Source organism: Centroberyx affinis, unplaced genomic scaffold, assembly GCF_046629955.1.
Source record: "Centroberyx affinis isolate AG114_WGS23_722 - 3 ecotype Tasmania unplaced genomic scaffold, CSIRO-AGI_Caff_v1 ptg002268l_1, whole genome shotgun sequence".
In the NCBI taxonomy this organism is placed as follows: domain Eukaryota; kingdom Metazoa; phylum Chordata; class Actinopteri; order Beryciformes; family Berycidae; genus Centroberyx; species Centroberyx affinis.
Window position 1 is genome coordinate 42,768 of NW_027280555.1, and position 14,882 is coordinate 57,649.

General features: G+C 41.8%; 1 protein-coding gene across 3 annotated transcripts; it reads left to right on the forward strand.

Annotated features, from left to right (window-relative positions):
- The first annotated feature begins 386 nt into the window (after positions 1-386).
- rad51d (RAD51 paralog D) lies at positions 387-14,285 on the forward strand. Of its 3 annotated transcripts, none has more exons than XM_071532883.1 (10): positions 387-788; positions 892-953; positions 5,214-5,332; positions 11,402-11,483; positions 11,769-11,903; positions 12,010-12,105; positions 12,238-12,328; positions 12,936-13,006; positions 13,507-13,713; positions 14,149-14,285. In XM_071532883.1, the coding sequence occupies exons 1-10, from the start codon at positions 707-709 to the stop codon at positions 14,245-14,247; spliced, it is 1,044 nt and encodes a 347-aa protein (XP_071388984.1). In that variant the 5' UTR covers positions 387-706; the 3' UTR covers positions 14,248-14,285. The 3 variants fall into 3 exon arrangements, with proteins under 3 accessions (XP_071388984.1, XP_071388985.1, XP_071388986.1); XM_071532884.1 differs by having other exon boundaries at positions 13,549-13,713; XM_071532885.1 differs by lacking the exons at positions 5,214-5,332; positions 11,402-11,483.
- Positions 14,286-14,882: the final 597 nt, after the last annotated feature.

Sequence of the window (14,882 nt, forward strand, 5' to 3'; positions counted from 1 at the left end):
TCAGGTTTGTGAGGAGTAAATGATGTGGAAAAAAATGTAAAATTTGACTTCATTATTCATTAAATCATCTCTAGTTTGTGCTGCTGTCGTATCACTATGCACTTTCATGATGCAGTAACTAGGCTAACTTTTGTGTGTTTTAAAGGTCAGAGGTCATAGGTAGGGTTTAGATGTCATACCAACAAAAATCATAAATGCTTCTTAACGACTACAATCCACCTCTGCACTAATGATACAATGTCATTTTTCTTAGCTTCAGTCCTTGTGCAGTTACTGCCAGCCACAGAACTTTAATTCAACTTCAGTACTGCTGTTTGGCTTTATGGGTAGAGTACTACATTACCCAACAAGCACTGCGTGTATGCAGTCTACGGCAAGGAGAGTGGGGCACGGAAAATCGCAGGAGTTAAAAAAGCAGTTTACCATGAGTTTACCTACCACCGAAGGTAGTAAGTGAGGCATACAAGGTTTTTTTTTTTTTAATATGTTTTAGTAAGATACCGTTACTTTTTTCCGTCGTCAAACGCAAGGGAGTCACTCTTCTTGTCCACGACCCCACTCCTCCCAAAGCAGAGAAGTCTATGGCCAGCAAGCTAGCCGAGAGGCTAACGTGTGGCTTCCTTCGTACTTAATTTCCTTCAGTCAGTACATCATGACTGATGCATGTTATTTCCTATACATGCTAACCTGTTGACTATGCAAAGTCATGGTTGTCTTGAGAGACGGTATGTGCCCTGGGCTGGATGAAGAACTGACCCGCGAACTGCGTGCTGCTCACATTGAAACAGGTGTGTGTGTGTTTGTGTTTGTGGAGGGCAGGTGGTGTTCAGGATGCTCCAGCTCAGTTTTAAACAGATAAGTATTAACAGACATGGTCTCTTCTTTTCACAGTGGAGGACTTGGTGACATCTGACATTGAGGAACTTGCTCAAAAATGTTCTGTGTCCTACAAGGTATTTATACATACATACATTATACATGAGGTGTCTCAGTGATGTGACTGAAAACACAACTAGCCTGCCAGTAACAGCTCTCATCACAACTGTCTATGGCGATAGTGACAGTTTCCAGCCCAGTCATACTTAAACAGCCACCCAATCCAGTAAAATATTATAACTTTGTTAGAAAACCATGCAAAACTAAAGTGCTGTCGCATTTGTAAAACCAAGCAGGTTTCCTAATTGCAGCATATGACTAAAAATGAAACAAAGAATGCCTACTGCAGCTCTTTACCGAAGAACACAAAGACAAATTGCATGGCTAACCATCATCCCAAACAAATTCCCTGATTCCTCCTGTCGTAATAGGAAATGATACCGCAACCATTCATTTGCAGTAAGAATATGTGAGCAATAAGAAACACCCACATACTTGGCTTAACTAATATAGAGTGAGAGGCTTAGGCACGCATCACTGTGTCTCGCTTTCTATATTTAGACCTTAGACACACTTGCAACACAAGTTTTGCATTGTGTCAGTAAACAATTTACAGTAGATGGGCTAATGAATAATCATGGCAGGCCAGGTCACCTGCTTAATAAGCGAGGGCTGAGAAATTCGCTTTCCCATGCTTTTCTGTATATGTTCTTTTAGTGTCAACTAGACTAGATGAGATAGATTGATAGATGTAGACAGACAGGATTGCTAAAATATAACGAGAAATAAAAACACTTACTGTAATTGCCTTCCCTGTACAATAACTCGACTTATTAACTAGCCTAAATATGAACTTAAATATAAACATATGACACAGTAACTAAATATAAACTTCACTCACCCCCTTTATAAGTACATTTTTGGCACAATAAGCAACAAATAATATAACTTTTGTCCTCCCATCAGAGAAAAAACACACCAAAAAAATATTGCACCAGTCTGCATCCATGTATCCTCATCCACATATTGGCAGAGTGCAAGTCCACATTTTAATTGTCCTTGTCCAGTTAGCATATTGTCCCTGTTGACACACTGCTCAAACTGACAGATTGCAGATAATGACACATTGACATATTGCATCAAATGACATGGTGACATATTGCACATGGATCACATAGGGAAAGATGGCATGTTGACTTATCAGCAAACACCTACTGACAGTTGCATTTCCAGGTAGTCCAGGCAGGGAGGTTTTCTTTTTTTTTAACATCCTCCTATTTGGCTAAGGCTTTATCTGTCCTGTAAGGAGCCATTTTTGTAAATCTAAATCTTTATGTATTAAGCCTTTATTTAACCAGATTAGTCCAGCTGTGATGAATAATCTCTTTTTCAAGTTTGACCTCGCCAAGAAAGCATCACGACAAACAGAAAAGTAGCCGACCAACAAGAAAGCAAAACAATGTATAAAATCAAAATACAGCCCAAGTTGTGTGAGAGAGGCAACAAAGCTTGTTATTGTCTGCCGCAAGATTCTTCATTATCAGTTTAAACTCACCAAGAGAGACCAGCTCTTTCAGCTTTACATAATTTTGCAGTGAGTACCATTAGGAGAGAGCAGAGAAGATGAAAGAAATTCTGCCCAATTCAGTTCTGACTTTATGGACCGATAACAGAAACTATTTCTGAGACTGCAAACAGTGATTTCAACTAGGGCTGAACGATTTTGAAAAAAGATCTAATTGCGATTATTTTGACTGATATTGCAATTGCGATATGATTTGCGATATTAGAGGGAATGATCATTTTTACATCATTATTCTCATTTTCATTGAAAAACGTATTAAAATGATTATGGTGTGATTTTTGCGGGGATCTGTACCAAACAAAGATGTTTTCTTAAGTCTGTAGAATACGATGTGTAGTCCAGGACATCTCTGCAGCACCACAATATTTCATTCAAAATGGTATTTTGATACATTTCGCCTTTAACAAATATTGCGCCTCCTGCGATTTGAAAATTGCAGTAGGCCATATTGCGATTTCGATAAAATTTCGATTAATTGTTCAGCCCTAATTTCAACCAACTTTTGTCGAGATATATGAGCACAAACGCAACACAGACCCAGAATGGCCTTTTAGATAGAAATATACCAATGAATAATTCTATGAGGACACGGCGGGCTAGTCAACCTCAGCATACTCGGTACAAAGGTCAGCGAGAGCTTTACAGTCTGTAATAAACCTCAATGCACCGTGATGCACAGTGTCTATACATGCAGGGGGGTTACGGAACGCCTGCAACCATTCTTGCCACATGAAGGTGGTATGAGCTGAAAGCGCTCCATATTGTGTACAGGTCATCATGTAGTGAGCGGAAGGTTTCGTCCGCGAGGCCACAGAGCTTTTCACCATTCTTTCTTTTTTTTTTCCCACCACTGCCTCCAGCAAGTCCAGGTTCATCCCGGGTGACAGAGCTAGACTTCCTGGCCTGCTTGTTCCGCCTGCGGCCATCCCCCGAGTTGATAACTAGCATCCCTCCGGTCGATCACGCGCCTCCTGTTGACTTGAGCTGCTGTTTTGCACACGCACACTACAATGGCTAGGGAGCCACAACAGAAAAATTACAGCCACGGCCAAGGCAAGGGAATCTGCACCGTCCAGCGCTTCTGGCAAAGATAGCCTAACCCCTCCCTCAGAAAAGGATTGAGTACGGTTCACTTAAAGCTATACGAGGCAAGACAAATCCAGCCGTCCTCTCAGCATAAATCACAAAGTGGGGCTGCAGCAGAGAAGAGCGTCCCATCCTCACTAATTGAGACGCTGTAGATTGGCCCGATTTACCCAAATGAAGTGCTGGTTAGGGATGGGAGGATATAAGATTTTATCTTTTATAGTGATAAAAACACTCTAAATAATTTTATCTTGGTGAATTTCCATTATCGGGATAATCGTGAATATCCTCACATGAGCGTGAATGTCCTCACGAGTGACTTGAAAAAGCTGTCTAGCTCACTAACGTACAGTCCTATTGATTTCCTGCTTTATTTTGAAATACTGTGCATTTACAACACATAACTAATTGAACCATGTGAATGCTTGGATATCAGGCTGATAGGTAGATTATTTTTATTAATGGATCAATGGATTTTTTCCTCTTATTGTGATTACCTGCTGGGTGTTGGCGAGAAAAAGGATGTTCACAAAAAAAAGATATGTGTCCTATGATGCAATACAAATATTTGTTTCTTAACAAAATGTAAGGTAAAGTGATTCCAGTATGTTTTAGCGCCATTTTAAGAGTTTTAAGCATATTTTGATGATTATCGGGATAATATCGTGAATCGCAATTATATTGGCCAGGATAATCGTGACATGACATTTTCATATCGTCCCATGCCTAGTGCTGGTGTTGGGAACGTTCGCCTCTCCACGCAGGAAGCGACAAATCGAAACGAGTGAAATCCTAAGTCCAGAGAAAGCCAGACTCACGTTAGATCTTTTCTCTTCGGTTTCCCTTGGTATAAAGCATCACATTATGGCCGGGTTGGTAAACATGAGCGTGCTGTGTGCAGTTTACCGACATCACATTATAGGATGTCTGGGTATTGAAGTTCATATTTTTCAAAATGCTACCTCTCTCTGCCACTTTAATAATCAAATACTAATCAAAGGTTTCTTAAATGAGATAACGAGACATAAAACGAGTGGACAGTAGGGCTGGGCGATATGGTTGAAATCAATATCATGATAATCATAAGGATTTTTCTCGATATCAATATATATCACGTTATGGTTCATGTATGCAAAATCACGTTAAATAATCGAATGAATGTTCATCTCATTGAACCGAATGGTGATGTTAGGTGTGATGTCAAACAAAACAGAAATATTCAAATAATATTCTATATCCTACCATACCTCATTTTTGAGAGTTTTTAAGTAAAATTTGCTTGTCATCATCAATTTAGACAGCAGAAATGTGTGTCACGATATCAAAATATCTTCATATCATCACGATATGATTCCACTGAAAGACGATAAACGATAATATTGAATTATCGCCCAGCCCTAGTGGACAGTGTGAGCTTGATTGCGTTATTTTAAAAAGCAACTTTTCAAAAACCCTCCTAATGACAGCAAAACATCAAATTGTATGTCCCGTCGCAGGGCTTTGGGATTTAAAGTCGAATGCAATCAGAATAGCCCAATTGGGCGGAAAAGTAGCCAATCTGCCAGCGCTGGGTGGGGTAGATGTGTCAATGTGATGCTGTTGATCCATGCAAGCAGTTGTGTGTCTTTGTCACATCGGGGGGGGGGGGGGCCTTTTTGTATTTCAGGCCCTGTTTGCCGTACGCAGAGTGCTGCTGGCCCAACACACAGCCTTCCCCGTCTCGGGCGCCGATCTGTACGAGGAACTGTTGAGCTCGACAGCCATCCTCTCCACAGGAAATCCTAGGTAAAGCCATTCTGCACACACAGCAGAGCACACGGGTTTTTATCTTTGTGGGACTGGGGGATTTAAAGGTGGGCTCAGCGCTAGCATCGCTAAAGGGCAAGTTCACTATAAAATTCACATATGAATTCTTAAGGACAGTTCCGCTCCCGGTGTCGTCAAGAGACACTTCCTGCAAGTTTTCAGTTTATAGTGAATGGCTGAGCTGATTTGGTGGATGCTTGTTTAAGCTTAGAGCTTTGTTTTTGTTATAAGTTCTCACTGTTTTGCACCAGCATATCCTTGAAAAATCACAGTGTATTGTCACAGCCTCCACAAAGTTCAGAAATTAAGCGGCTTCTTGATCAGCGCCAGTGGTACATGGTATTTCACATCATAGTCTTGGATTTGGTTTTAGATTAGGGGGGGATTTGTTCATGGACACAACTAGTCAAAGGACATGACCAGGGTTTAAATTTCACACCAACCAAAATTATACCTATAAATTCTACTAAACCAGTGGTTCTCAACATGGGGTCCGGGGACCACCAGGGGTCCTTGAGGGGGTCCCAGGGGGTCCCCAGCAAACTGATGAATTGCTAAACTTCTCCATTATTTCATTTACAAGAAGTTAACACAATTAGAGAATGTAGAATGACTGTTTTGATCATAGTTTCTCTGTTATCTCTCTACCTACAATACAGATAGTCATGGAATTCTGGACAAAATCATATCTAACAATAAAAATATTCTCAGATTTGGGTCTGAGAGACAACATCTCATCAAATGGGGGTCTGTGGCCCTAATGCGGACTAAATTAGGGTCCTTGATGTGAAAAAGGTTGAGAATCACTGTACTAAACGACGCGCTACTCGCCTCTGTACAAACACTCTCGTTGGAATAGGATTAAACTCTGAAGTCATTTTTCTCAGTTTCATTACACATGCTGTTATTGCTCTTCGGCTTTGTCCACAACAACGCCCGAAATCGATAGCGCAAGATTACCAAAGGTGTCGCGTAACCAGATGTTATCTACCTCGATCCATTTTATCAGACCAAACTAAGAATTTGAAATATCGTTGCGAAATCGTATTTGCATCGAGCCGTATCGTCTGAATATGCATCTCGAGTGCGGTTGCTGTGATTGAAATTCTAAAGAAGGAACAGCAGAGTGTCGGGGAAAGGGGCTTCGCACTGAGGAGAAATTTGACTAGGTAAAGCGAACTTCTTTTGCTTCTTGTTCAATTTGGCTTGTGAGTATCAGCCGCAGTAACTCGGCCTCCGGCTCGACTCCCTTCCACATTACAGTAGTGTCTACAGTTTCTAGCCCTCGCGCACATAGACGCACGCTGACATCACAAGACCGGGCCATCTTCCCTATCCGTGTCTTCGGCCGACTCGAAGCTCAGCAGATAGACGTCCCGCTTTTAAGAGAGGAATTATTATTTGGCCGGGGCACGGACAGCTGTGCTCTGGACAAATCTGTGAAATGGGCCAGCATGGCATAATTTATAGGATGGTACATTTTCTACAGTTAAACTCACCATTTCAGCATAATTAATGACCACAGGTGTTTTTTTCTTTTTTTTCTCCCTCCACGGCTCTTTTTAAGTGGTTTTCATAAATTAGTTATTGCTTTGGAGTTGTGATATGAAACTGAATCAACCGTGTGAGTAATGCCACCCACTTGATTTGCGCGTGTCGTGGCTGCACTCTACTGGTGGGAAGGGGAACTGAATGAATGATGTTCCTCTGTGCCATACATGCTGTTGCTGTGTTGTGTTTGCTCTAGCAGGGACCATCATTTGAACCAGCTTGCTAGTGCTTCACCTGGTCTTAAATACACTTACGGAAAGCTTTTAAGTCCTATACACAGTTGTAAAATGTGGTTTCTGAGTGATGAATTGACCTGTATGTGTTGTTCTTGAATTTGTTTCCATGGTATCACATTCTGTATAGTCGATCACAGGAAACAACACTGCAAGGATCTCAATATATTGTTCAGAGCAGTGAGGAGGACAGTCTATAAAGGAGTTGAAGTGTAGATGCTATTATGAGAGACTGTGATACTGATACCTGTTTTGCTTTATAGCTAATGCCGAGAGAGAAACACATTTTCTTGGCTGGCTGGTTAGACAGGAGAGAAGACTCAATGAGCTGAATATGGAAAACGATAGTCATCAGAATAGATATATAGGACACTCCCTTAGACTCCACTCCCCCACTGTTTGCAGGTGCAAATGAATTTAATTATAGATTATGATTCTAGATCTGTCCAAGAAGAATGTAATGAAATGCAAATGCAAATATTTGAATTTGTCTCCAACTCCATCGAGCTCAGGGACGATAAGCAAGTGTAGACCTTTGCTACTAAAAGCCAGTCTTGATTGTAGGGACTTCCAGGACTACTTTTACACTTCCAAATAGGTCGTTGAGTTGAACAAGTTTTGATATACTATTATAACAGCAGCGGCTCCATTTAACACCTCCTCCCCTCCCTCCAGCAGTCTGATACATATAAAGTGATTGAGGGTCTTGAACCCCAGGAAGGGATGTAAACAACTTGATGGAGAAAGAGAATTTCAATTGTTGGTCTCAACTCAGCTAGCCAGGAAAAATGTGAGGCAGAGACAGTGGTGATACTTCCTAAAGGAGGATTAGGATGAACAACATCTTTTTTTTAACGTTAGCCGTAATTAGCTGCCTAGCCGACGCTACACTGGAATCTTTTGTGAGTTGTTTGCATAATGTTTGCCTGTAATCATAGCTGTGTTTCTTTAAATATTATTATCGTTGCTGGAGGGCCTTTATCTTTGCCTTTGGCAGCAAACAAAACACTCAAAACAAATTTATTCAAATTTTATTTCACCATTGCTACACCATGATAGCAAATAATAAATGGGCATATAGCAAAACATGAGAATCAAATCAATCTGAAAGGAAGCAACGAAACAAACCGAACCTCATCAGATTTCTTGCTGCCATGGCGATGTTTTATATGAAGAGGAAAAGCGATGAGGGTTTACAGTTTTCATCAGCTTGCGTATCTCATGTGGCCTGCAAAAATTTGGGAGGACTTTTTATCACCGCTTTCTTTGTACTGCAGGAATGCCCAGTTTGAAGGTACAATGTGATGAAAGCGTGATCAAGTAACAAAAGTTGGCCTTTACCAATTGAAACTTCACTGACAAAGGCTATTTTAAGTCTGCCCATTTGGAATTTAACCTTGGAATTCATTACTAGCTGTGATTAAAGTTAACTGAGATGCTGTAAATTCGCCCCAAATTATTAATATCCTGGTGACACTGGCACAAAATGTTCTCGGCACACAGCAAGTGACGGATCAAAACTGAAGAGCAAAACACAAAACTGTCTCTTAAACAGCAGCGAGAGAGCGCTTCATCCAGAGAAAGCCGGACTCAACAGGGATGGTTGAACCTCTTCACCTCCACCCCACCCCACCCCACCACACACTAAGGAGAAGACATTTAGGTCTGAGGAGAGGGCAGGAGTTGTGTGCATTACATGATTTCTGGTTATTGCAGTCCCCCCATGGACCCATCACCATGGCTTTCCAAGGAAAATAATTTATCATTCCGGCCCCTACAACAACCCAACCTTATGCATCATAAACAGGGCAACCCTCTCTGCACCATTCTCAGTGAAGACAGGAATAATGCAAGTACGTCTGCCCCCTGCAATTCCCCTCTTCACAGTCGTGCTCTGGGTGATGAGAACCACCATCAGCCAACCGGAGGTCTCTAGTGGTGCTTAACCTTCAAGCTGGAGGACCTCGCCTATGCAGATGATATTGCATTGCTGTCACGTACATCACAACACACGCAGGCAAAGATGAAGAGGTTCCACAAAATTGCGCAGACCACTGGCTTGAACATCAGCATAGACGCTCCAGTCCTCCTGAAAGAACAGATTATTGAAAGAACAGATTATTGAGGCGTTACGACAAGGACCGGGGGAACAGATGATGATCACAAACAGTGAGAATAAGAATTAATTCACCATGCTTGGACCGACACAGACAAACGGACACGGACCACCACGCTCCAAACAAAACTCAACATTTCTCAATCTGACAGGATGACAGTATTATCCTGTAATGGAAACACTTGGTGGTTGACCTGAAACACAAACTGCAGGTCTCCTACCTCAGAAAAAGTCTGTGCATCCAGCATCCTGAGCGCATCTCCAGTGTTGAATTGTGGAACATAACCAACCAAAAAAACAGCACTAACCACCATCCAACAGCTGAAAAGGAGAATGATTGGTCAAACCATTTGAAGAGCCCCTGAAAGACGTTGCTAAACATCGCTGAGCAAGTCTTACCGTGTGTTCACACTGTGTAGCGGTCTACAGATGCAAAGTTCTGAACAGGCAAATCATGTATTTTTCACTGCTTTGGTATTGCCTTGCATAACGTTACATCATTTTTGAGGAGTTAACTTAGGTAGGTAGCAAACACCGATAGGTAGCATTAATAAATACACAGAAACAAATTAGGGCTGGGTGATATGGACAGAATCAAATATCACGATATTTTTGCCCAAATACCTCAATATCGATATTGTGACAATATTGTAGGGATGACTATTGGTGCTTTCACAAAATATTTGCACAATGAGATTTTTGATAAATAATCATTAGTAATGTGGATATAAGTGGGTAAAGGCAAATAATAGAACAGCTAGAACAGTCTGTTAGGTTCAGAAAGGTAAGTTCACTTTACTGTAATGCAGCCTTTAAAACCAGGAAAAGACAACACTCATGCCATATCACGATATTACGATATCCACAATTTAAGACGATATCTAGTCTCATATCACAATATCGATATAATATCGATATATTGCCCAGCCCTAAAACAAATCAATAAAATCACTTAAGTACGTACCATTGACCCCAATGATGGATGCAACTGTTCTCCAAGTGGTAGAGGACTGGGAAGCTTTGAATGGCTGGTATCAACATCTTGTACATTTTGCACTTGCTAGGCAGAGCTATTCATTAAACAAACATCACATCAGTAGGGAAACAAGGGAGCACGGAATTCTGATTGCTGTTGACGGCTGATTATTGTGAAAATTTCAGCCGTGGCCAACTTTTCTCAGCTGACCAGCTTCTTGACAGTCAACACATCGGCTGAATTTCCCCGGTCGCTTAGCTCTGTAGGAAATGAATGGACCTTTGGTGACTTGTTGATCGTGTTGCTTGCAGCGTGAACGCACGGTAAGAGAGGATCCCTTCAGGGAGAAGAAGAGGTCACCCGTAATTGACCTGGCGCAGGTGCATGAATGCGGAGCTCAGAGAAGAAGATTTACCCATCATGGCCAGCAACAAAGAAAGCATTACATGACTGACAAGGTTGGAAATCTTAAGTACATTCCCTCAAGGAATGAAGAGGATTAAATAAGTGAACTGGAAAAAAAACAAGGTTGATTATCTCTCTCTCTGAGTGCCCCAGCATCACGCTCTGGGGTGTTGTTACGCAGCCTGCAACACCTGTATATCCACGTGAAAGAAGACTGTTAAAAGTGTAGGAAGTGGATTAATATGTACCTACAAGACTTGTATGTTGCTGTTTTTAATTTGCATGAGTCGCATCACATCTGAGTCTACCACTGAAACAGCAGCCGTCGTCTCAACCAGCAGACCGGCCCGTCTTTTTTTTCTGAGGAATTACTGCTTGTAATTGTCCTAAACATACATAATAATAGATGAAATAGATGAACTAATAATAAAAAGTGAGTGGTGGAAGGGGAATTAATTGAGCAGGGAGATCTTGACGAGGACTTTCCCAATAGGCTTGTAACTAACGAACGCACCCACCCAGTGAGATTAATGAGATGTCAACTATTTTTGACAGATTTTATTTGAAAGACAGCCAGTGGCTGAGCTTGATAAGAAGCAGCTGAAATTAGGAGTTGGCCAAACATCTTAAGAAAAGTCTGGGTCATACTGTTTGCGCTGTGTTTACCCAGCTTACTTGTTTTTGGCTCTATGGATGCACGCAGACGTAATGTTTTATTAGATATGATGGCAAGTTGTGATGAATGAATTGTGCCCGGTTCCTTACAGCTTAGATAAACTGCTGGATTCAGGCTTGTACACCGGAGAGATAACGGAGCTGTCTGGAGGCCCCGGAAGTGGCAAATCCCAGGTGATCATTTCCCAGCTTCCTACCACATAGGCTAATGATAGTGATATGTCGGCGCTGTCTCAAGAGACCCCAGAGCCGCTGTGTTATCTCAGAAAACAAGTCTGAAGAGCTTTGCAAGATGTACGCAATTTTTTTTTCTTATTTCCTCTCCTGTTATAAGAATGAGAAATTGTACCATGGCTGATTTGTACTGTTCAGGATGAGCAATTTTGCCTCCTGCATTGTCAACGCAAATTCGCACATGCTATCTCTAACCATTACTGGCACGCTTCTCACATGTTCTAGGTGTGTTTTGGCGTTGCGGCACATATATCCTACCAACTGAAGCAGAGCGTGATATACGTCGACACAACAGGAGGACTGTCTGCCAGCCGCTTGCTTCAAATGCTACAGGCTGAGTCAAGTAACGCGGAGGAGCAGGTGAGCCGATGGGCGTTCAGGGTTTCAACAAAGATTAAACGATGTATGATACGAAGCGGTGGTGTGAAAACAAGCAGCTGCATGACGCCGACACGTCATTTCACAGATGGAAGCTCTCCAGAGGATCCGTATCTTCCGTGTGTTTGACATCTTCTCCTTGCTTAGCTGTCTGTACAATCTTCGCTGTGGCGGGCTTCAGCAGGTTTGTGTGTGGCTGTTTCTTTTTTTTTTTTTTGTCAGTTAAAATATACCAGTATCGAAGCTCTCACTGAGGAGCCTTAGTGAAAGATGCGTCAAATTTTCAACAATCTAATTTTGTCACATCTTGGATTAGGCGTCTGTTGGCGGCGGCTCGGTGAAGGCGGTGATAGTGGATTCAGTGTCAGCTATTATCGCTCCTATACTGGGAGGCAAACAAAATGAAGGTAATATCTCTTTCTGCAAGTCCGTCACACCCAAGGCTGTTTCCACCTGAGTCTTGTAAATCCCAATTGTCTGTCATGAATATCCCAACAGGGTTCTTACATATTTTGGAAGCGTGGAAGTCTAAGTTATTTACAGTCATAACAAAACAAATACAAAGTGTGAAAACATATAAAGCATTGGACAGTCACGGCAAATTATAACACATTATTCGTATGACCTCACACAGCTCATTCAATCAACTATCCCAACACCCAAAAACATCAATTTTAGACAAGTGAGGCTCAAATTTGTGATAGCTCTTTCCAAAACGAAAACGACCAACTCCAAAATGGGGGTTCAGACCAGGAGGTTCATGTCAGCTAGCTAGTTTTGTACTTGGGTGAATACGAGTGAAGAATTTCTTTAGTAATGTCCAGGAAAACGATTTCCTAAAAACAGTGGGAACCCTTTTCCCGCATATTTGATAACCAAAGATAACTGAAAAGAAAGCGATTCACTTATAAGAATTCTCACCAGAATAGTATCTAGCTTGAATGGCTGCTGTTCAAAGACGTTTCAAAGTATTCCGTACACGGACAAACGCTGTACAACTTCCTGTGCCTCCAGGCATGTCCTTGATGATACAAGTCGCAGGAGTTCTGAAGACTATGGCAAAGGACTTCAATGTTGCCGCTCTGGTAAGGATGACAAAGCCTCTGACGTGTGCTGTTCTAAATGCACGAGGCGTATACAGTGGATATCAAAAGTCTACGCACCCTTTCAAGTTTCCCTGTTTTTATTGCCTCGAGGCTTGAAATTAAAACAAAATTAGACTGGATATAGCACTGAACAACAAAATTGAGGTTAAAAACAAAAGGCCATTCATGTCTGTGTCTGTTAAAAATGAAAAACAAAAACTCCTTGCTTGCATTGTGCGCACCCCTTGTAACTGGAGGTTATTGTGTTGAGATTTAACTAATCACATTACAAAGCATGCACAAAGCAAATTTGCCTCGACCTCAAATCATTTGAAGTGAAGTAAAAAGTAGATGATTTGAAAGGTGTGCGTTAAGGGGACAATCTGGCTGTCCCACCTTTTCTTTTTCAGTTTTCTAAAGCCTGTATTCTGGCTGTTTAATGCCTGCAGAATAAAGAAATGCTTTGATAACCCCCCCCTCCCCCTCCCCCCTCCCCCAAGGGAAAAACACTGACTGAACATAACGGCTCCTGGTGTCCGCAGGTGACAAACTACGTGACGGGAAGCGGCAGCGGGGAGGCGCAGGCGGGACTGGGTTTGTCGTGGAGCCACGTCCCCAGAACCAGGATTCTGCTGGAGCGGACGGAGAGACCCGGCTCCGCGCACTGCAGCTTGCGCACTGCAACACTGATCAAGTCTTCCAGACAGGTACTGTACGCCGTGTCGGCTCGCACGTCATCTCGCGGAGCATTAGTCCTGTCAGAGGGGTTTTAGTGAGAGGGAAATGTCAAAACGTCTTGTTAAACGGGAGAATTTGAAGTGATGCTTTTCCGCCGGTCTGATCAAGTAGTTACCTCCATATTAAAGCTGCAGTAGGCAAGACTTTATGTAAAAATCCACCTGTCTTAGCCTAATTCACAAAGTGGGACTGATTGAGACCCAACTAACTGACTGCAAAAAGCATTAATTGTGCAAAATGTTCTGTTTTTGGAGTCGTGTGAGATGTTCTTCAAATGAAACCAAAAAGCACTTTGACAATGCACATTTTGGATGAACCCGGACAAAATGAATGTTTTATTTTGCAGCAGAGGTTTTGTTGAAACTAGGGTCCAAATGAACATTGTCATCCGTTTCACTTCCCAGCCTTGTCACATCACAGAAGAGTTCGACTTACAGTGGTGGAGTAGGTCTAAAGAGGGATCCTCGGGAAAGAGAAAACTGGATGAGTCAGATTCCTGCTGAGCGCCAACTGGAACTCCTTCATAAGCCGCCCTGTAAATGCCTTTCTGCATGCATGGAGAGCGCTGACAAAAATGGTAGAAATGTTTACTTTTTTTTTTCTTGTTTTGTATACAGCGCCTTCCAAAAATTAGTAGTAGCCAGATGGCTGTAATGGCTAAAAAAATAAATAAACCCAAACCATAGAAACAAGATTATGTGCTCAAAAATGTAGAAAATGTTTATGATTGTTTAGGGGGCAGTTCGCTTTCAATGTGTAATCTTTATTCTAAAAAAGATTTAAAAAAAGATTGTTGCTACAATTATGACGCCCATTTCACGTCAAAATTGACCTATTTAGATCATGAAGCTCATGTTATATTCCATAGAGATGCTTTGTCAAGCATCAACTTCAGCATCTAAATCTGAATGGGTATCCTGGTGTGGATGGAGAATCAAACCAGACTACTTTTTTGACTGATATGTCAAGGTTTCAGGCTGAGATTTCTTTGTATTCAATGAGAGCGGGGAGGAATAAAAAGGCAAGCGAGAACCTCAGTCAAGTGTTCATTTGTATCTTTTAGGCCCAGTGGAAGCAGGGTGACTTTATGTGGATTTTGCTCCCTTACAGCTTCAATACATTTAGACGTTTAATTAGT